Source organism: Gambusia affinis, linkage group LG16, assembly GCF_019740435.1.
Source record: "Gambusia affinis linkage group LG16, SWU_Gaff_1.0, whole genome shotgun sequence".
In the NCBI taxonomy this organism is placed as follows: domain Eukaryota; kingdom Metazoa; phylum Chordata; class Actinopteri; order Cyprinodontiformes; family Poeciliidae; genus Gambusia; species Gambusia affinis.
The window spans coordinates 16874336-16896715 of NC_057883.1; the positions used below are offsets into that span (position 1 = coordinate 16874336).

At 36.9% G+C, this 22380-nt stretch overlaps 1 protein-coding gene across 1 annotated transcript in view; it reads left to right on the forward strand.

Annotated features, from left to right (window-relative positions):
- LOC122845862 (ryanodine receptor 3-like) overlaps positions 1-22380 on the forward strand; it is a 118063-nt gene that overhangs the window by 59383 nt on the left and 36300 nt on the right. Inside the window, exons 23-47 of the mRNA XM_044142373.1 lie at positions 341-582; positions 860-1052; positions 2231-2447; positions 2516-2620; positions 2848-2850; positions 4538-4641; positions 4964-5047; positions 5314-5473; positions 6444-6591; positions 6833-7035; positions 7119-7293; positions 7540-7748; positions 7834-8033; positions 8303-8369; positions 8445-8605; positions 8692-8857; positions 9832-9918; positions 10112-10338; positions 11635-12439; positions 12759-12959; positions 14022-14124; positions 16490-16621; positions 20393-20666; positions 20916-21030; positions 21512-21644. Of these exons, the coding sequence (XP_043998308.1) occupies positions 341-582; positions 860-1052; positions 2231-2447; positions 2516-2620; positions 2848-2850; positions 4538-4641; positions 4964-5047; positions 5314-5473; positions 6444-6591; positions 6833-7035; positions 7119-7293; positions 7540-7748; positions 7834-8033; positions 8303-8369; positions 8445-8605; positions 8692-8857; positions 9832-9918; positions 10112-10338; positions 11635-12439; positions 12759-12959; positions 14022-14124; positions 16490-16621; positions 20393-20666; positions 20916-21030; positions 21512-21644 (4514 nt within the window). The remainder of the gene's footprint in view (positions 1-340; positions 583-859; positions 1053-2230; positions 2448-2515; positions 2621-2847; positions 2851-4537; positions 4642-4963; positions 5048-5313; positions 5474-6443; positions 6592-6832; positions 7036-7118; positions 7294-7539; positions 7749-7833; positions 8034-8302; positions 8370-8444; positions 8606-8691; positions 8858-9831; positions 9919-10111; positions 10339-11634; positions 12440-12758; positions 12960-14021; positions 14125-16489; positions 16622-20392; positions 20667-20915; positions 21031-21511; positions 21645-22380) is intronic.

The window sequence follows — 22380 nt, forward strand, 5'->3', positions numbered from 1 at the left end:
ATGAAATGTCTGATGAGTCTGTTATGTCAATAAAAATGGTTTTAGGTCTGCATTTGACTAAATGACAAACAGGTTAATGGGGTGCACTGTCAAAGAGTTGTAGAATCATAATATAAAATAATATTTTATAACAGACGTTAGAAAATATGGATCCGGGTTGAATAGTAGTAATGCATTTTTAAAACTTAACACATTTAATCTTGTCTTTGAGAAACAAACATCGTATTTGCATTTTTAATAAAGATACTTCAAGTAATACTGTTGTCATTTAGCCTTATTCTTTGTGACATCTTTTATGGTCTGATGCACATTATGATTTCTTGTTTCACTTAATTTCCAGCATGAGACCAAACATCTTCTTGGGGGTCAGTGAGGGCTCTGCTCAGTACAAGAAGTGGTACTACGAACTGATGATTGATCAAGTGGACCACTTTGTGACCAGTGAGCCCTCTCACCTGAGAGTGGGCTGGGCCAACACCAAAGGTTATGCACCCTATCCTGGAGGAGGGGAGGGCTGGGGGGGCAACGGAGTGGGTGACGACCTCTACTCATTTGGCTTTGATGGGCTTCATCTTTGGTCAGGTGAGTAGTAATACATTTTGAGTGGAAGAAAATTTGTGAAAGTGTGTGTTTGGTAGTTACAGTAATAATGTAACAAGTCAAAAATGAATGGTATTTCTGGGAGTCAGCCAGGTTACATCCAGACAGTGAGTACTCTGCTGGAGTGATTTCCTTGCCCGGACTGTGTGTCGAGGCGTGTAAATGTGCTCCATCCTGTGTCTGTTGGAAAGCTCTGGTCCGTGCCAGCACAGCTCACCAGGTCCATGTTCACACGCCCGTGTGTTTACCTCCCAAATAGGCCGTATCCCGCGGGCTGTCGCGTCTCTGAACCAGCATATCCTGACTTCGGAAGATGTGGTGAGCTGTTGTCTGGACCTGGGAGCTCCCAGCATCTCCTTCAGGATAAATGGACAGCCGGTCCAGGGCATGTTTGAAAATTTTAACACAGACGGACTCTTTTTCCCCGTCGTCAGCTTCTCCGCAGGAGTCAAGTGAGTGTTTATTTTCTTTCCGCTCTGAGTTGGATGAATCTATGCTTTTTGAAACAGACCTTAGTGTTTTACCTGCAATTTTACCCAAAAGATTGCTGTTCTGTCCTTTTGACTGCTCCATAGGTAAAGACTCTAAAATAATTTAAATAAAGGCATAAAATAGGTACTGTGGCAACACCTTAGTTTAATAGAATAATCCATATCAGTACCTTCTACAAGGTGTAAAACAAGTTACACAATCACTGACACCTAGCTGAGTTTTTGGAGCCACAAACAATCCAATTAAATGTGTTTTATTGTTGTTCAGACTTTGATTTTGACTGTTTTTCATAATGTACAAGTGCATCTCAGTAATTTCAGGAATTCAATTCAGTAGTTAAAACTTACATATTGCATAGATTTATGATATATAGTGGTAGATTTCAAATGTTTTTTCTATTGATTTAGATGACTATTGCTTACAGTGAATGAAAACCGAAAATTCATTTTCACAGAAAAAAAAAAAAAAAAAAAAAAACATTTAAAAAACTAAAAATTTACACAAGGTTTATTTTGTGACCATTTAGTTTTCACAGTCATGGATGATTTGGGGAGCCATGCCATGTTCTGAAGGACTTTATGGCATGTTAAGTATCAGAGACACTAGACATGACAATGCAAATTAGCTTAAGGCAACTATTATAGCAACCTGGACTTCCTTAACATCTCAGCAGAGTCACAGTTGTTGCAACTAGTGTGGCTTGGTTGGAAAGTTATTTTATATGTGCAATGCTAGTGTGAACAGAGCCGGATGGGTAACACACCTACAAGCCTGTACTTGGAACTGACCCAGTGAACGTGTGACTTCATAAATTTAAATATGTGGTGAAATGAAAGTCACAACTTTGTGCTCAATAATTGAGGACTTTAGTCAGAGTGAGAGTTGGTTGTGCCATCTCTAGTACTCCAGAAGCTATTTTTGGCAGCCCCCTAAGGAGCTCTTCACTATCTTTCAGAGTTCAGACTGTCTCTGGTTGAGGGTGTATGAGAGATGTTATCTATTGTTTGTGTGTAAGGGGTGGGCTGGGGGGCTTGATTCTGGCTGTTTATTTAAGTATTCACTTCCAGTTATCTACCCCTAATAGAAGATTAACAATAGATGAGCATTTGTTTTTGTTGTTTTTTTTTTTTTCTTTAAGGGTTCGCTTTCTGTTTGGTGGCCGACATGGTGACTTTAAGTTTCTGCCACCGTCAAGTTATGCTCCATGTTATGAGGCTTTGCTGCCAAAAGAGAAGATGAAGGTGGAGCCGGTGAAAGAGTACAAAAGAGATGTGGAGGGGGTCCGGGATCTGCTTGGGACCACCCAATTCACCTCACAGGCCTCCTTCATTCCCACTCCTGTAGAGACCAGCCAGGTAAGCTCACAGGATCTGTTTGAAAACTTTGCAGCAGGAACAGTTCAAAAGTAATGTCTCTGCCTCAGGTTGTTATGCCGTCTCACTTGGAAAAAGTTCGAGACAAGCTGGCTGAAAACATACATGAACTGTGGGGTATGAATAAGATTGAATTGGGATGGACTTATGGCAAGGTAAGAAAGTACTGCCATAATATTTTCTTAAGTTCATCACATTGACAGAAAAATAAAAAGCATGCTCCATACATTTTGCCACATTTGCCAAGAAATTAACATCCGTACTGCATATTTTCTTAATACAAAAAAAGTGAAACAACATTAGTCTTAAGAAGCAATAACATCACAAATGCCTGTACATCATCTTGCTTTCTCTTCTATAATTTGCTGTTCACTCCTAAAAGAGGGTAAGTGGAAAAAAGATCACTCATTTTTTTAATGTCCATTGCTTTTCATATCCCTCATTTAGACGCTTCATTCTAGTTTGTTTGTAGATTGTAAAGTCAGTCCTTTGTTTTGTGTGTTTTAGTAAAAGTCATGAATTATTGTTTCACTCACAAAAAAAGAACAGAATGTTTGACCAGTTTGACAATCCAAAAATAAAGTCTGGGTTTGCTTCAATACATTTTAATATTTTTTTTGGAAAGAAAAAAAAACCCCACCAGACCTGTGACAGTGTTCAGACAATTATTTAAATATAAATGCAAGATTGATGGTTTCAAAATTCAAAATAGCTTATAAGCCAACCTGCTTTTACATTGTCAAAGTGGAAAACTAATTTTATGCCACCTAACATCATTTTTCTGCCACAGTTAGATATAATTATTTGCACAACTATATACACTTGAGCTCACAATGGTTACCTTTTCATAAAAACTGAAGAGTTAGTTTGTTTAATATAGCAACATTTAAATACTTGCATTATTTTAGTTCTTTAATTTTCACATTAGATCTTGTGTGCTGTACAACTGTTAATCAAGATGACAGTATTTTTTCAGAACAAAAACAACTAAGTAAAGACAAGCTTTTGTGATTTCTACATTGAGGAAGTACCTTAACTGAGAACTACAAAAGGAAATCTAATTTGCTAGAAGCTTTTTATAACTTTTAGGCTACTTCAGATTTCCTTTTATTTGCCAAACTGTTGTGGAAAATAGCTAACTTTCATTCTTATAGCCATGCCAGCTTCCATATGGAATACTGATGTGGTTAGCATGATTTCAGTTTTCACAGCTATCTGTTGAGAAACAACCAATTATAGCCAAAAAATACAGTAATGCAAAACTCAATTCATATATGATTTACTTGTACACAATCAACAAAATATCAATGGCTAAATAAACTTTTAGTCACCAACAAATCAACACTAGATTTATACCTCTAAAATGTCAATGCATCAATTTTGTGTAAATAGTAGGTTTGATGATAAAATAGTTAATTTGCTTCTGAGTAGTGAACATAATAGCAAGTTTTACATATTAAAAATAAGATTGCAGCAACAAAAGCCACACAATATTTCTAAGATTTAGCTTGATAACATGCATAATTTACCTTAAAATATTTTTTTAGCAAAAGGATGAATAATCAGACGAAGAAAACATTTCCATACTTATGGTATTGTTTAAAATAGAGCTGGCTCATACTTTTGAACAAATGTAAATAAATACCACTGCTATATATTTATGCACAGTCTTGCATGTTTTCCTACCAAATACTCACCATTGTCATGTTGCCTCCATTGGGCAGCATTGCCAAAGGGATTATTTGACATAATGTCAAGCATTAAAGGATGCATTAAAATGCTTAGTATTCCAGCCACATGCCTCTCTATTTCTCTCCTTGATGAAAACATGCTCCCCTGTTCCTCTTCCATAACATGTTCACTAGAGAAAACTGTCTTATCACTGCAAGCAGTTGCACCCTGAATGTAGACCTCATGCCCGCCCTCTTGTTAATTCACAGTGACTTACAAGGATGTAGTTTCCATATGCATTTATTTACAAAGCCCTTTAATTTGTTGTAAATTAAGATGGTGTTACTGATAAGCAGCAATGATGAAAATGCACACAGACTGACATGTTTTCATTTTTACAGATAAGAGATGATAACAAACGACAGCATCCTTGCCTTGTTGATTTCTCTAAGCTGCCAGAAACGGAGAAGAACTACAACCTGCAGATGTCAACAGAAACACTGAAGTATGTTTAGGTTAATGGGTGGATTATTTTTCTAACTGTTCAATTTTTTGGGTTTGAATGGAGACTGTCTAGACACAAAAATGTTAGGCATATTCAAAGAAAATGCAAAAAATGTTCACTGTAATCTCACTACTGTGAGAACTTTTAAGTCACCTACAGCAACTCTCACAGGTTGCTGTAGGCAACTGCAACTGTGAGAAAATATAAGACATCCATTTAAATTTTCCTCCCAATTCACAATATATATTCGCATCAGCGGTGATGTTGGGGAGCTGAATGAGTAAAATCTGAAGACTAACTTCTATTTTTTTTCTATTCATAGAACCCTGCTAGCAATAGGTTGCCGTATTGTTCAAGTGAATCCAAATGCAGAGGACTCCCTCAAAAAAATAAAATTACCCAAGAAGTAAGTTGCATGATTTTAAAAGCAGAGACAGCTGTTTAAATATTGACTTGTCCATATGATGTGTTGTAACCAGGCATTTTAGTTGCATGTACAAAGATCATGCTAATCATTTCTAAACAGTTAAAGCAAACAATATATATTATTGTTAATCTGCACTGCTAAGATATGCAGCAGGCTGTAAATATTAGCAGAAACAACTCCATGTGGATTTACTCTGTAATACTACAGACTTTACCTGAAGTAAAAATAATTTCCACTCTTTCCAGCTACATGATGTCCAATAGCTATAAACCATCCCCTCTGGATCTGTCCGACATCAAACTGACACCAGGCCAGGAGCTGCTAGTGGACAAACTAGCAGAGAATGCACACAATGTTTGGGCCAAAGACCGCATCAAGCAGGGATGGACTTACGGCATTCAGCAGGTTTGCTGAGATTTTGAATTTTATGCAATTTCATTATTCTTAATGATGTGTTTCTTACAAAATCACTCATTTATTTATATGTCATGTTTACGTGTACCTTTGTAGTGTACCTGCTAGAGAGTCTGACATTTCATTGCGATAAAACCACAGTAATGTATTCTGTAGGGGTGGAGCATGCTGTACAGAGTACTGTCAAATTTTATTAAAAGCAACAAGTGCTCAAATACACAACTGCAGATTTTCTTTAGCTGTTTTCACACTGTTGCCATGACTGTAAATAATGGTGTTGTCATTGCTTTGTTTTAATTTCTGTCAATAAATAATGTGGCCTTTTTTTTGCTCGCTCACTATGATTACACTATCAACTTTACTTTCTTTTATTTAAACAATTTGAACTGGAGCAGTTTTGCATAATTATTTCATTCATCTGAAATAGATGAATGGATGTGCTCTACACAGAAGAAAATATCTCTTTTCAGTGAATTCAACGGAAGATTGTTGTAAGAGCTGATTAGGGCTTATCATTATCATAATAATGATAAGCCTGTCTACAAGTGGATCTAGTACAAGAGCTTGCTTTTCCAGTCTCCATTTAAACTTTTGAGCAATAATATAGCCAGATATTCATGTTTTGAAGCTGTGATAAACCAATGTTTAGTCATTGAATACATATCTGCTTATAAAGTACTTAAATGATCCATACATCATTTTGCCATAGCCCCCATAGGGATTAATTCCAGTGGAAATGACACAGAAAAATAGACTACTACTGGATGAGCAGCTACAGCCCCAAAGCACTAATTGTCTAATTATTTTTAATTAATGGCTTTGACAGCAAAGTTATCACTGCACAATTTTCATCACTGAATCAACTTAATAGTCCGTAGGTGAGGAAACAAATGCTGATGTTTGTGAAAAGATTTCAATCAAATGCATGTATATAACTCCTGATGGCCTCCTCTCTATACAGGATTTGAAGAGCAAGCGTAATCCTCGTCTCGTTCCCTATATGCTGCTGGATGAGCGGACCAAGAAGTCAAACAGGGACAGCCTGCGAGAGGCTATCCGCACCATGATTGGCTATGGATACAACATAGAGCCTTCAGACCAGGAAGGAGGTGAGTTTTACTATTGCATATTAAGATGCATCGCCGTTCAGATTTCTTGGTACATGGCAGTTTCCTGATTGGATTCTGTCCTTTCTTATTTTTATAATGCAGAAAAGGGAACATGAAATGCTTAAGTTTTATTGCAACCACAGGCAAAGTACTATATATTTTTTCAACTAATGAGGTTTTGTGTGATTGTTTCCATTCCAATTCTTTATCTGGCATGGCCTTTGTCCTGCTGAACTTGAAGGCCAAGTGGTTGAACGAGTCAGCATTGATAAAGTCCGCTTCTTCAGAGTTGAAAGGACATATGCGGTGAAGACTGGAAAGTGGTACTTCGAATTTGAGGCGGTCACTGGAGGAGACATGAGAGTGGGCTGGGCCAGGCCTGGGTGCAAACCTGATGTGGAACTTGGAACAGATAAACTTGCTTTCGTGTTTGATGGATATAGGGTAAGTTTTTCAATCCAAAATCCATCTCCATCATTATGATCTTTAAATTTAAACTTGTTTCTTCATGCATATGTTGTACACAGGGGCACTGTCTGAACATCGGTAGCAGATTATTTGGGCGCTGCTGGCACGCTGGGGATGTAGTCGGCTGTATGATCAACATGGAGGACAAGTCTATGATTTTTACCCTTAATGGAGAGATCCTGATTACAACCAAGGGTTCTGAACTCTGTTTCACTGACTTTGAAACTGAGGATGGTGAGGATGAGTATATTTAAAAATAGGAATGGTCAGAGTGACTTATGCTCATTTTAGATCTAGAAATGTGAAACTGATACAGTGATAGGAGAAAAAAAATTTAAAATGTTAGAAACAACTAGTTTTATGTTACAAAAATCTTGCCTAAAGTTACAAAAGTCTCACTACTGGATTGATTTTTCTTCAGTCTTTGTTCCCCTTATGTTCTTAGAGGCTCATTCTTTTATCCATCTTGTTTCTCTTTAGGATTTATTCCAGTGTGTAGTCTCGGTCTTGCTCAAGTGGGGCGCATGAATCTGGGGAAAGATGCTAGCACTTTCAAATACTACACCACATGTGGCCTGCAAGAGGGATTCGAACCATTTGCAGTCAACATGAACCGGGAGGTCACAATGTGGTTCAGCAAGCGTCTGCCTACTTTTGTCAATGTGCCAAAGGACCACAACCACATTGCAGTAAGACAGAAGTGCATTTCAGTAAAATTTGGTTGTTAGAAATACAAAACCAGTGAGTTGTGAAAGTTTTTCTTTCCATTTGCAGGTAACCAGAATTGACGGCACCATTGACAGCCCCCCGTGTCTGAAGGTCACCCACAAGACATTTGGCACCCAGAACAGTAATGCTGACATGGTGTTCTGTCGCCTCAGCATGCCGGTAGAGTTCCACTCTTTCTTCAAGCAGAACCCCATAGTTGACATAAACGGCATACATGAAGAGGATTTGCTCAAGGTTAAACACAGGTGCTGGTTGTCTGAGAAATTTGATTTAAAGTCTTAATGCAATGACGTTCCCAACACCCTTTTTCATGATGTTTTATTTTATTTTGGTGATTTATCACCAAAACTAAAATAAAATGCACAGACGTTCTGGTTAAGTGACTAAATATAAGAGACTTTAAGGGTTTTGCAAAGCACTGCTTCTCAGTTATGAAAGTAAATGTATTGTATTTGATGTAATAAACTAAAATATAAACTAAAATGGCCATAATGTTCAAATTGATCTTGTGTAGATATCCACTGAGATCTGTTCGACACAGTGAGGAAAGTAGACGAGTGGACTACAGCAGCATCACCACGGTATTAAAAAAACTCCTCTAATGGTGCCTCGTGCTTGCCACCTACATTTCTCACTAACTCTTTGCTTTGTTACAGTACTACCACTCGGTGAGAATCTTTGCAGGTCAGGACCCTACGGGTGTGTGGGTTGGATGGGTTACCCCCGACTACCATTACTATAGCAACAATTTCAATCTCAGCAAGAACAGAACTGTCACTGTAACCCTGGGTGATGAACGTGGACGAGTTCATGAAAGGTGGCCCTTCTTCTCCTGATTTCACAGATTAGGTCTTATGTGTGCTAAATACTGAAAAATGTCCATTTCTGCTCATACATGAACAGTGTGAAAAGGAGTAACTGCTACATGGTGTGGGGTGGTGACATGACCAGTTGTGCACATGCTTCCAGCCGCAGCAACGTTGATTTGGACATTGGCTGTCTAATAGATCTGTCCACTGGCATGGTTACTTTCACTGTCAATGGAAAGGAGTTATCGACATCCTACCAGGTGCTGACTCACTAGAGCATTTTGATCCTGTTGTGTTCTTGCTTTTGTAGTGCAATACAATTAGTAACTTTTAACCAGACAGAAGATATATTTTTCAAAAATAATTGACAAAACAACCACCTAAAATGCAAGAAGCAGAACTTGTTTTGTGCTAGTATATTTCAAAACATATAATTTATTGTCTACTTTTGGAAATCCACATTAATATTGAGTCAGATTGTTTAAAGGTTGTAATTTTCAAATGACACTTTTAATCCGACAAAGACTCAATGTAGACATATATTCTAATCTGTTGCATATCACTGTATATATTTGACCTTGTATGTATTATTTGCAACTCCAAAAAATATATCATTTTTAAAAAAAAGATTACACCATTAGGCAATGAACTCTGCTTTCCAACTGTGTCTGTTATTTTAGTTAAAAATGCCCTGTTAGAAAACACATCAAAATTACTTTTTTTGCACAATATCACGATTTTCAACTAGTTTTTGATATTTTTAAAATCTAGGATGGATAACAGGAGCTTCATTTACACACACCAGTCATATGAAACATTTTCTTTAGTCTCCCCACTCTATCTGCAGGTCAGATTGTAGCTTGAGAGTCAGTCGTTCTTTTGCTTTGCATATTTTTCTGACAGAGCTCTGACGTCTGTATTGTTGAACTCCTGACTTGGAATATGCTTTTTCTGTATGTACTTTGAGAGCTAAACCTTTAAGAATCTTTCAAGCAGTATAATCTTCTTACATTTTTCCCTTGCTGAAATTCTATGCAACTTCACCCGGTACTGACTCACCCTCCAGTCAACACTGTAATGATCTCACACACACACACACACACACATTGCTCACTAAGTAATACTTTTTCATGACGCATCACCAAAATGCTTCCTATAAGTCATTCCCTCTTGCTCCTACTAAAACTTATGTTTTTTTTTTACTTTAATATGAATGTTCTTTTCTCTGCTCCAGGTGGAACCAAACACAAAACTCTTTCCTGCTGTGTTTGTCCGACCCACCAGCCCAAACCTCTTTCAGTTTGAGCTGGCTAAGATAAAGGTACACTCTTGTTTTTTTTTTTCCCATACACCCTTCTTCTACCGCTTGAAATAGTTCTATTCATCTAATTATTTCAGAAGATGTACTTGTTTATACATTATAAACTGAAACATGCTCAAGTGCTCAAACAGTTTATATATATATATATATATATATATATATGTATACACATATATATGCTTGTGCTGCACAGAACGCAATGCCACTGTCATCGGCCATCTTTAAGAGTGAACACAAGAACCCGGTGCCTCAGTGTCCGCCCCGACTAGATGTCCAGACAATCAACACAGTGCTGTGGAGCCGCATGCCCAACATCTTCCTCAAAGTGGAAACAGCCAGAGTGAACGAGCGACACGGCTGGGTGGTTCAGTGTGGCGAGCCACTGCAGATGCTGGCAGTTCACATTCCTGAGGAGAACAGGTGGTGCACCCGATTAGCTTGCTGTAGCTGAGGGAAATAAAAGAACAAATACTTTATCTTAATATTATGCATTTCACCTTTATGACATAGCAAAGAACCTTGATCAAATAAAGTTTTCTTGTGTAGTAATTAATTTATTTTTTTCATTTTTTGTTGGATGTCAAGGTTTCTACACATTTTACAGAAGTATGGACATTCATATCTTTCAGGTTTAGATAAGTATGGGCTGGGAAAGTATAGTATGAAAAAATCTTTGTTTACTTTCTTCTTTCCCGATAATTTCCTTTTTTCCTTCCTTCCTTCTTGCCTTTCTTCCTTCCTTCCTTCCTTCCTTAGTAGGTTTGTGTTAACTGAAAGTCAAGGACCAACAACAAGAAATCGATTAATTGTTGCCAAGAATTAATTGCCATCAACCTGGGATGGGTTCTAAAGTTGTTTCTGTTTTTATATAGCACTAAAAGAACATCCACAAGTGGAAAACAGCCATGAAAAAATGGTAATCCTGTATGTAATCCAGAAAAATCTCCCCCTCAGGTTACACTGAGTAACGTCGAGACATAAAAAGGGAAAAGAATTAAAAGCTTGAAATCAGTTTCAGTGTTAAATAGTGTTAAATGTTAAATGGTGTGGAGTTGCAAATACAATAGTACTGATCAACTATGGTTATTTTAAAGGGATTATTCCAGAATAGCACATCAGCAAATCTCTAATAAAATGACTGAAAAATGAAATAAAATATGGAAATGTTATGTTGCAGTGATAAGATTACATTCAAGTTCTTCTTTTGCACTTACTGTTTATTTTTGAATATCAGTACAACTAACAAAATAACTAAATAATGATATCTTCTCTTCTTAGTTCAGAGACAACCAAGGAATGAGAGTGATTGTTTTTCCTGTGTGTCTCCGTTTTGCCCTTTGACAAACTGGGAACTTATTATTGACCATTGTTAATTCTTACTCCACTCCACCCTTCAAGGATAATTGGGTGTAGATGATGAATGAATGATATAAAGTAGTGAATCCAGATGCACCCCACACTTTTCATATTTTTTGAGCTATCCCTTTCTTCCTATTACACAACCTTTTTCTAGAAATTCTATTTAACTATGTTCATGTTTGTTATTTTAAGGTGACAAAATGAAAAAAAAAGTTCAAGAGACATGAAATTCTATTTTGATTTTACTATCCATTTTACACTGCACCAATCATATTAAGATTGGTGCAGTGTTAAATCTAGTTAAATAATTGCGCATTTTAGTAAATGTCGTATGTGTTTCTTCCTTTCCTTCCAAAGGTGTGTCGACATTATGGAGCTGTCAGAGCAGGAGGACATGAGGAAGTTCCACTATCACACGTTGAAGCTCTACTGTGCCCTTTGCGCGCTGGGAAACACCCGCGTTGCCCACGCCCTCTGCAGCCACCTTGATCAGTCGCAGCTATTATACACCATAGATAATCAGTACCTCTCTGGCATGTTACGGGAGGGATTCTACAATGTTCTGATCAGCATCCACTTAGAAACAGCCAAGGAGGCCAGGCTCATGATGAAAGATGAGTTCATCATTCCAGTCTCAGCTGAGACGCGTTCAATTCGTCTCTTTTCCAGCGCGTCTAAAAAGCACAGCCCGCCAGGGGTGGGACTTAGCACCTCCCTAAAACCCCGCCTCAACTTTACCCCGCCATGCTTCATCAGCACCAAGAGGGATTATCTATACAGTCCGCAGATCCCACTGGATGCACTTAAGAAAAAAGCTATTTCAATGTTGACCGAAGCTGTTCAAGGCGGTGGGTACCACATTCGAGATCCTGTTGGAGGAGGCGTAGAGTATCAGTTTGTCCCAATCCTGAAGCTCATTAGCACCTTGCTGACTATGGGGGTTTTAGGTAGCGAGGATGTTCAAAAGATTTTACTGCTCATTGACCCGAATGTGTTCAGAGATACTTGTGAGGAAGGGGTCACAGGACGCACGGACAAAGAGGGACTCACTGGGACTGAGGGTAAGGCAGTTGAAGCGGGAGAGGAGGAGGCCGCAGAGGAGGCCAAACAGCCAATGAAAGGACTGCTGGAGAAGAGGCTTCCGGAGCCCGTCAAACGACTGGTAATAATGAAAACAAGAAATACCACTGAATTACTGAAATAAACTCGATTCTTGAGTAGATAGTGATTTACTGAGAAACATCTGTAGATGTGTGGGTACTAATTTCTAAGACCTGCCACAGCTCTTTTCTTGATCATTTTCTCAATAACTGGTTCACTGTAATATTCCTATCAAAGGTCATTCAAACATGAAATGATGTATTTATAGGGGATAATGTATAAACTCTAAGGCTTTTTTATCCAAGTCTTGAGAAAACAAAGCAGTACTCAAAACCACCTTCATCTCTGAGACTTGTCTTCTCCCTATGTCTATTCCCCAGATGTGTGAGCTGCTTCATTATTTCTGCGACTGCGAGCTGAAGCACCGTATTGAGGCCATTGCGTCCTTTTCAGACAGCTTTGTCTCCAAATTGCAGTACAACCAGAAGTTTCGCTACAATGAGCTCATGCTGGCCCTCAATATGTCGGCAGCTGTTACAGCAAAGAAGACGAAAGAGTTCAGATCTCCTCCTCAGGAGCAGGTCAGACAAGATCACAGTTAAAACATGTTTCTGATGTTGAACCTTCAACAACAAATTTGTAAGCTGACATGCACATTTAAAAACTCAGTCAGTTTGTGTTTGTTTGACGCTATGGCTCAACAGACAGAGCCAACCAATGATAGGAGCTAAATGCAACAGACTTATGCAGCATCCACCCACACATAAACCCGACCCCGGATAAGTGGAAGAAAATGAATGGATGGATGGATGACAAAGGAAAAGTTTCTGTCACTTCTCAGTTTGATAAAATCTGACATACTAAGTTTTGAAGAATTAACTTTTAATTTGCACAAAAATTACAATTGATTGGTTACAACTTTGCAATTTACACCTCTATTGTTGCATTTATTTCACACTTCTATTGATGTTTGCTATGTGATGTTAAGCTGAAACTGAAAAGTTTCTTTTGAGGTTACAACATGTTGCCACAAAAAAGCCTTGCAGGCACCTGTCTCCAGTTGTGTATGTGACTAGATATACAAATTGGGACAGTGTTGCATAATGCCTTTGATTCACTTATATGAATGGATAATTTCCCGTCCAACCATTAGTCTACAGGGGTTTGAATCATTAGTCTTCCAATTTTGCCTTTTGGCCTCGAGAGAGTGAGAGCTGCTCCTCATCCCAAATGTTTCTGAGACTGTTGTATATCTTCAATAAAGCTTAAAGGCAAATTCATCCCGTGCACCGCTGCGAAGCCGCTCTCAGCCAAAGAACCGCGCACACATTCAGCTCAGTGTCTCTTAAAAGTCACAGCTGGAGACAAAGTACCCCACTTCTCTTATAGTTGAATGTCTTGCATCGCCCTGTTGCCTGCTGCTGAGACATTTATTCACTAACACAGTTTTTTTTGTTGTTTTTGCCTTTTTTGTAAATCTGACATTGATGTATCATATTGAGATGACGTGAAATGAAAGGCAAAATGAGTCATCAGTTAAATACATAGGCCTTTAATAGAAAGGGACAGCTTCAAATGATACTCAAATGCATATTTTGTAGAGTGGATACACTTGTCTGATTTCATTTTTTCTCCCATTTCAGATCAACATGCTGCTGACTTTCAGCATGGGAGATGACTGTCCGTGTCCTTCAGACATACAGGAGGAGCTGTACGACTTCCACAACCAGCTGCAGCTCCACTGTGGTAAGATGTAGATGTAGGAAACACTTTATGAGCTTCTTCTATGTGCTTACTGTATAAAAGTTTTTTAATGCAATGTAGTGAACTTATATTACTAATCAATTTTAGAATTTGTTACAGGTGATTCACAAAGGCAGCATAAACTATTGCTATAGATGAACATATAGCAACACAAAAAAGCTTATTTAAAAATAAGTAGAAATTGCAATCACACAATTGTCTCTTTCTGTTGTGTTATTGCAAATAAAATTGTATAACAGACACTAGACCTTGTAAAAGTATTCACACCTGTTGCAGATTTACACATTTTGTCACATTATAACCACAAACTTCAGGGCTTTATCTAATATTATCTACAAAAGGTATTGCTTAATTATGAAGTAAAAAGAAAGATGAGGCATGGTTTACTTTGTATGTTTTTCTCATACTCTACTTTGTTACCACTTTATGCAACAATTACAGCTGCAAATATTGTGGATTCTTTTCAGTCTTTGTACTTATCAAGATTGAAATTTCTGTACATTTTTCTTTGCAAAATGGTGAATATGCATTAAGACTGGATAGAAATCATCTTTAAATTCTTTAAGTATTGCTGCAAATTTCCATCTGGGCTTTAACCGGGTCATTTTAACTAATGAATATGCTTTGATTAAATTATTCTTATTGTATTTCTGGCTGAATGCTTTGAGTTGTTGTCAAACTCAAAGATCAACAAAAAAGAAAACTAAAATCATATTTAATTTTTCTTATATTTGTAGTTGTGCTGGTCAATCACATAAAGTCAGTGCCCAAAAAATAAATTAAAATTTGCAAAATCATCAAGGTGTATGCATTTTTTTATAAAAATTGAAACCTGGGTCATTATAAAATTAGCCAATATTTTTAATTAGCTCATTGGATTTTTTCAAAAGCTTTTGGAGAGGAAACATATAATTGGACAATTGTGCAGCACAGGCGCTCAGTAGCCAGAGAGAGTTAATTATCAAGACCTCTGAACCTCTTTCTTTCTGAGTGGATGGCAGGGTAACAGACTGGTCAGTAAATCCTAAATGTATTTAGGTCTAAGACCCTTTAAGGCTTTAAAGGGAAGTAATGATTTGGCTCCTTTGCTCACCTGATTTACACTAATAATTTATAGGCTCTTCTAAAACACAAGGAGAGGTCAGAAGAATGCAAGAACATTCATATTTTAATAGCGATTTGGAGCCTGTGGTTGCTGGTTTAATTAAAAGATTCATGGATAATGGATTGTTGAATCTGACTTTTGGTGTCCTGGTTATTTATCTACACTAGCTCTAAAATGTTTGCATAGCTTAGTAAAATGGCAGCTTTTTGTTCCATAAAAAAATGCAATGAAAAACGTCTCCCACAAAGTTCTATACACTTTAGCTAAGAAACACTAGGAACAATGTTAAGATAAAAAAAAAATGAATAAATAAATATTCATACTCTTACACTAAATATTTTTTCAAAGCATCTACAACTCATAAAATATGATTTAGGTTTTTTTTACTAGTTCATCAATTCACCGCATCTTGAATTGCTGGTATTGGTTTGCTGACTTGTTAGTTAATGACAAGACACCTTTGTTGACGAATATACTTTTTATCATAAAACTGTCTGACACTTACTTGCCACCTTTAGCTAAAACTATGTTTTGAGGAGCAGTTCCAAATATCAGGACACCTCTAGTTTATTTTAACATCATTCCGATTGACAGCAATGGTGTTTAGGTGTGTACCCAGGAAGAATAAATGTTAAAACTGGATCAAATGGAGCATAAAACAAGGTATTTATACTAAGGTGTTGCCATGCATGCAGCCAGATTATTGCAGTTTTTGTTTTTATTAAGCAAGGTATGCTTAAGACCTTATGCTGTGAAATTATATTTTGTGATTAGTTTTTTCTTAGTTTTTTCCTAAGAATATGTTTAGAATGTAAATAACTAAATATGGAATAAATCTTTATGCAATTAAAAAGTGTGCTGTTTTTTCACAAATGATATTGTAAAAAGTTGGAAAAAAAACAAACAAGCTCTCTCAACAGAGGATTTATAGTTCAGTGTTTTATACGATTGTTCTGACATTTGGAGCTTTTTCTTAAATAATTGATCTACCAAATCCTTCTACTGCTGAGCAAGCAGCAGTCCCAGCTGTGCCGCAGGACCCCATGCTGTTCTGGTACCCCACCCCCATATCTTATTTAGAAAACAATAAAATATGACTTAATAATGCTAAGAACTTAGGACAGTGGTGGTGTACTTATTCTGTGTTTGATGTTTAGATGTCTTAACCTGCTCAATAACAAGCTATGCAGAAATTTCATTTCGATACTAAATGGAAAGTGTTTGCTTTCTTGTGCTTTTTAGGAATTCCAATGGAAGAAGATGAAGACGAACGGGATACATCTATTAAAGGCCGCCTCCTTATGCTGGTGAACAAGATTAAGAGTCAGTCCTATAAAGCTCAAGAACCAACAGAGAAGAAACAAGCTGCACCATGTGAGTAAATCATTGTTTTTTTTTCCTACGACTTTAATAATTCCTAGTCCTGGACTGCTTGTTAAATGTAGAAAGTAGATTCACAGTGGCCTGGACTAAATTTAATTTATTTGGCCGCTGGAAAACATCATAGGAAATACAGCAGTGGAACTCAGAAATAGACAAGAACCAGTTAAATCTATAAATGTCCAACATTTAAAAATTAGCTATTTTGAAAAACAGAAACATGCTTTTCTTTAACATTTTTTTAGTTTGATTCATTTGTGTTCCTTTTACTCCTGGACATATTTCTTCTGTTTGCACATCCCCTCTACTTTTCTCTTGACACAGAGGGAGGGAAGGTTTTCTTTATTTGCTCCTCTCTTCCCTACATGTATGTCTTTGGCTGTCGTCTGAACTGAGTTACCATGTAGAATCCATTTCAATTTTATTTAAATTTCATTATGGAAATACACAGTCTGATGGAGGAGAGAATCCAAACTGAAGATCACCATCTGTCAGCTCTGGGAGAGGATAAATGTATATAAAAAGAAAAAATGTCAATATTAACAAACCATTAATGTGAATAAGCTCAAAGATGCACATTCATGGAAAGCATACAGGCTCTCAAACATTGCATTACCAGAAAGATAAATGTGAAACAAGATGTATTGACTTTTCTATCTCAAAAATGAATTTCATAGCAAGTATAAATGCTGTTGCAGTATAAAACAAGATCAGAGTGCTTCTGATGTCATCCAGCCTATTTTAATGCGTTTCACTATTTTAGCAACAGTGCCTTTGGGAGGAGTAGAAGGCGTGTATGTGATGAACCAACACAAAGTGGCAAGAAGAACATCGCAGATTGCAGATCACCTTGAACACAAACTTTCCATTATACATAGTAGAGGCAGTAGGACTTTGTTTTATCAGCAAAGACCAGAAAGTTAGAGTTGTTTAAAAAATAGATGCAGCTAAATATGGGCAAACATGTAGAATTGCCCAGTTAAAGTCTAAATCCATTTGTAGCAAGACTTGAAATTTGATCTTTACAGATAATTTCTTCCCAATCTGAATGACTTAAGCATATTTAAAAAAGATTAGGCAAAGGATTGACTACAATTTATCACTTTAGTAGGTTTTTTGGTTTTGTTTTAGGGCAGAAACATCAGAAAACCAATTTGATCAGGAGCATCAAATTCATCAATTAAACAGGAGAGAGACTAGAGAGTGACAGAGGTTCTACTGAAAGTATTTTACTTTTAAAAATAATGGAACCGTTTTGTTCCAGTTATGTCTGTAGTGCACAGGTCAGGATTCACAATTAACCTAAGCTTTGAATAGCATTCAGGTTTCAGTATTTCATTCTGGACTCACATTAAGAATGTTCAGTCTTCGAGGAGCTTAAAATTTTTGAAGCAAAATGATTTTAATGTAAGCTACTTTTATAGATTGGTTGGCATACAGACTCAGAACCCCCTGACTGGTGTCAAAGTTATATGAATGGAATGTTTTCCAGGCACAGATGTATCTATTTTTTGACAAAGGTGATTGTGTGCTGATGCAGAATTAGAGAAGCGATGGCATAAATTTATAATACTATTAACTGGACAATAAGGTGCTGTCATCTTATATGGTGCTCATTCAGCCTTCCCCTAAATGTTCAGCTCATGTACATTGCATGTGCAACAAAATAGGAGGAAATGGTGGAAAAACACTGTCATGATCCACCAGATTAGTACCGCACAATGCACAGGGAGTCAAAAGACAGGCATTTGTATAATGGGTCCACTTTGTCTGCTTTTAAGCAAATACATCTTCTGGGAATAACCACCAACGATAAATTAAGGTTCTTAAATGATAAGTTAATGACATCCGAAACTGGGATTCAATTAAGCAAGACCTGCATAAAAAACACAACTCCCCCATCCCCACCTAAAAAACATCAAACATTAGGCTACAATCCGTTTAAAAGCTGTTGAGTTGTTTTGAGATATGTATGCTGTTTGTAGATACTGAAAAGAGACGCATTGATCAGAATTTTGTGATCAGTTTGCAATCTCTACTTTTAAAGTGGCAACCTGCTAAAACTAAAATTATCCAGTGCTCATTTCTTTTTAAATAACACAATATAGCACAGGTCTTGACATGTCAAAGATTGTGGTCATAAACATTTTTTCAATTTTTTTTGCTTTCTTTCTTTATAGTAACTTCGGTAATCCTGAAAATGGCATAGTTAGGATTTTCACACCAGAGTAGTACTTTTAGCTATAGGCTTAGTGTAGATCAGAAAACATTTTGTTGCATTATTGACCAGTCAGTTACTAGCTGTTTCTAGTCACCAATAAATTGCTCTTTACGTGGCTAACAAAGAGTGTGTGTTAATTGTGTCTATATTTATAGATGAAAAAGCACATATATTTTCAAAAGCTTTGGAGAAGATAGGTAGACAAGCAAACAGGGTTTATTGTGAATTACACATTGAGACTCTAGCCATAAATTCTCCTTCCTGTTAAATAAACTGTAGTCATAGATACCCTGAAGTTACAAGCACCACTATCGTCACCATTATTTCATAGAAATAAGTAAAAGGAAGACAGAACTTATGTTCTTCTTTGATGAATGACCCGAGCAAAAACATTTAATGGTTAGAGGTGATTCCTTGCCTTAGCTATGTGCTAGTTTTGCCGTAAGTGAAACTCTTGACAAGCCACATCTATTTGAGGGGGAAATGTTGGAAGGCTACATTTGTCACTGAAACAAATGAGCAGTGTGTGTATGTGTGTGGTTTATAGTGTAACATTAATGTCTGTTGATGTGAAGCAAACTGGCTGAGAGGATGAGTTGTCACTTCTGGTTTCTTTTGAGTAAAAACTTGTGATATCATAGAGCTGTGCAATATGGACAAAAAAAAATCATGGCAGTACCACAGTTACATTGATCATATCAAGTTAGTGCCTAAAATAATGTTAGTTTCTAAATAAAGTTTGAAAAAAAAACTGGTAAAATGGTAAGTGAAAATTGAATGATTTTATGGATTAATAACAATTTTCAACTTGCAACAACAAATATACAACAAAGTTGCTAAAAGTAACTGTAGTTGTGAGGTGCTCATCTAGCAGAATATTACATGACTTTGCCTTTCTGCTTTTTATAGAATAAACAGAATCCCAACACATTGATTTTATGTGGTTAATTAGTCCAATCATCTGATCAGGTAGCCAACCGCTTATAGCTTGTTAAGTATAATTTAAAAACACTTTTGCTTTATCAAGTGTGATGAGTGGCTTATTAAAACCATGGTAAATCTTGACATCAGTAAGTTGCCCAAGCCACTTATCATTGATGTTTTATCCCTGTTTTAGCACTTCTTGGCAGCTTACAGGTGATATTGTTTCCTCGGGGATACAATTTTGTCCTCATTGACATTAAATCTGTAAAATAGTCATAATTAGTATTTCACTTTGGGCCTAAAAAAAATACATTGCTAAAAATAATACATTGGATATGTCTAAAAAAACAAATGTTTATGGTTCTGAATAGTTGGCATACACACAACCATAATTTATTGATCCAATTTTATTCAAGTCTTCCAAAGAACCCACATATGAACTGTTCAATCAGCTTGCTTCTTTTCAGCTAGGTTTGTGCATTAAAACATCAGTTTTCTATAGACCCATTCACTGTCAAGAATTAGGATTGGTTGTGTAACAATTAAGATATATCAAATGGTTGGCAATATTGTTCTTTTGTTAAAATGACACAGTGATCTTACCAGGACTTCTTCTTTAGCTAATCTGAAGGAGCTCATCTCTCAGACGATGGTCAGCTGGGCCCAGGAGTGTCACATCCAAGACCCCAAACTCGTTCGCAAGATGTTTAGCCTTCTGAGAAGGCAGTATGACAGCATTGGGGAGCTTCTCCGGGCAATGAGGAAGACCTACACCATCAGTGCTGCCTCGGTTCAGGACACCATCCACCTCCTTGCCTCCCTCGGTCAAATCAGGTCTCTACTGTCTGTTCGCATGGGGAAAGAGGAGGAGAAGCTCATGATTGATGGACTCAGGTAGGTTGCTGGATCTGTTAACTAATTCTCTCAAGTTTTTTTTTCTTCTAAAAGACATGGTACCTTGCAAGAGTAACAATCCACTGTGAAGTCTATTAGTTTTTGTAACCTTTTTCATCATCATATTTCAATGTAAATTGTTGATTGACCAACACCAAGGGGCTGTTTAATTATGATTACTTGTGTCATTAACATTTGGTCTGATTTGTTACCCACGTCTAGTAACAAGTCTCTTACTTTACATTGCAGTGATATCATGAACAACAAGGTGTTTTACCAGCACCCAAACCTGATGAGAATCCTGGGCATGCACGAGACCGTAATGGAGGTCATGGTGAATGTGCTGGGAGGAGACAAGTCTCAGGTTCGAAAACATCTGCATCTACACTGATTATTATTTATCATTAGGTATCAGTCAATCAGAGAGGCACCCACTGATGTCAAAACTAGTAACAATGTTACTCTTATCCTCATGAAGTGTGTGCATTTTCCAGCTTTGCGTGAAACACTTTATGTGTGAATTATGGTTGTGTTTGAATTATGCTTGCTGGCTTCGTTCTGACAGCATCTTGGCAGAAAGACAGGACCAACAGAAAGTGACTGAGTGACTGGCAATGCTTGAATGTGTTACACCTTTTACATATCAACGAGGAATGAAAAGATGCGGGAGTATATAAAGTTAGAAACCAGTTGTACCCGGATTAATGCAGTGTTTAAATCAGCCTTTTATGAAATTATACTAGTCCATATCAGTTTACAGTTATTGTTGTGAAAAAATATTTCAAGATGAAAAGACGACAAGACATTATCAATAATCATGTTGTTTGTTTAATGCCACCTTACAGGAAATTGCTTTTCCTAAAATGGTAGCCAGTTGCTGTCGCTTCCTGTGCTATTTTTGTCGGATCAGCCGACAGAACCAGAAGGCCATGTTTGACCACCTCAGTTACCTGCTAGAAAACAGTAGTGTGGGTCTTGGTAAGTACATCTTTGTTTATTAGCCCCACTCTGCTTTGGATAAGCTCTGTTACCATGTGGTTTTACAGCCTGTAGAAGGCATGGACTGGTTGGAAGTAAATCTAAAGAGCCTCGAAAAAATAACTTTCTAGATATCCAGTTCTCATACTTTTTAGATCAAGAACAATTGCATTTTGATAGTTTCACAGTTTGAAATGTTTGCAAAGCATTAAAACAGTACTGTTTAGGATTTCTGTTTTTACGTTGAAAATTTAAATCCAGCAAGGTTAATTACATTTTTGCTGTACTTGCTTCCTTTGGGTTCTACAGTATTCTGAAAACATCAAATCAATCAACTTCTATGCAGATGACTATCATATTTGCTTGCCTCTAAAGCCAAAGCTTTTTGATATCGTTAAGGCACAGATGGTTCTTATTTTCTGAGCTTCACTGAAAACAAAACAGATGATTTTATTAACCTTGTACTATGTCATATACCCCTCTTTGCCATTTTGGTTCCCTCATATGTTTGGTAGAAGAATCTTATTAAGGATTTGAATCTCATATTTAATATTCAGATCAGCTGTGTTTCAGGGAGCAGCTTTCTTTAGTTAGTAATAGATAGAAAAACCTAGGCCAGTACTGTTATCACATTCATCTTGATTTATACAATGCACAATGTGAGGAAAATGGCAATGTTTTAATTTATTTTATTATTTTTCTTTACGTCTGTGGTATGTTTTGTCTGTGTCTTGTC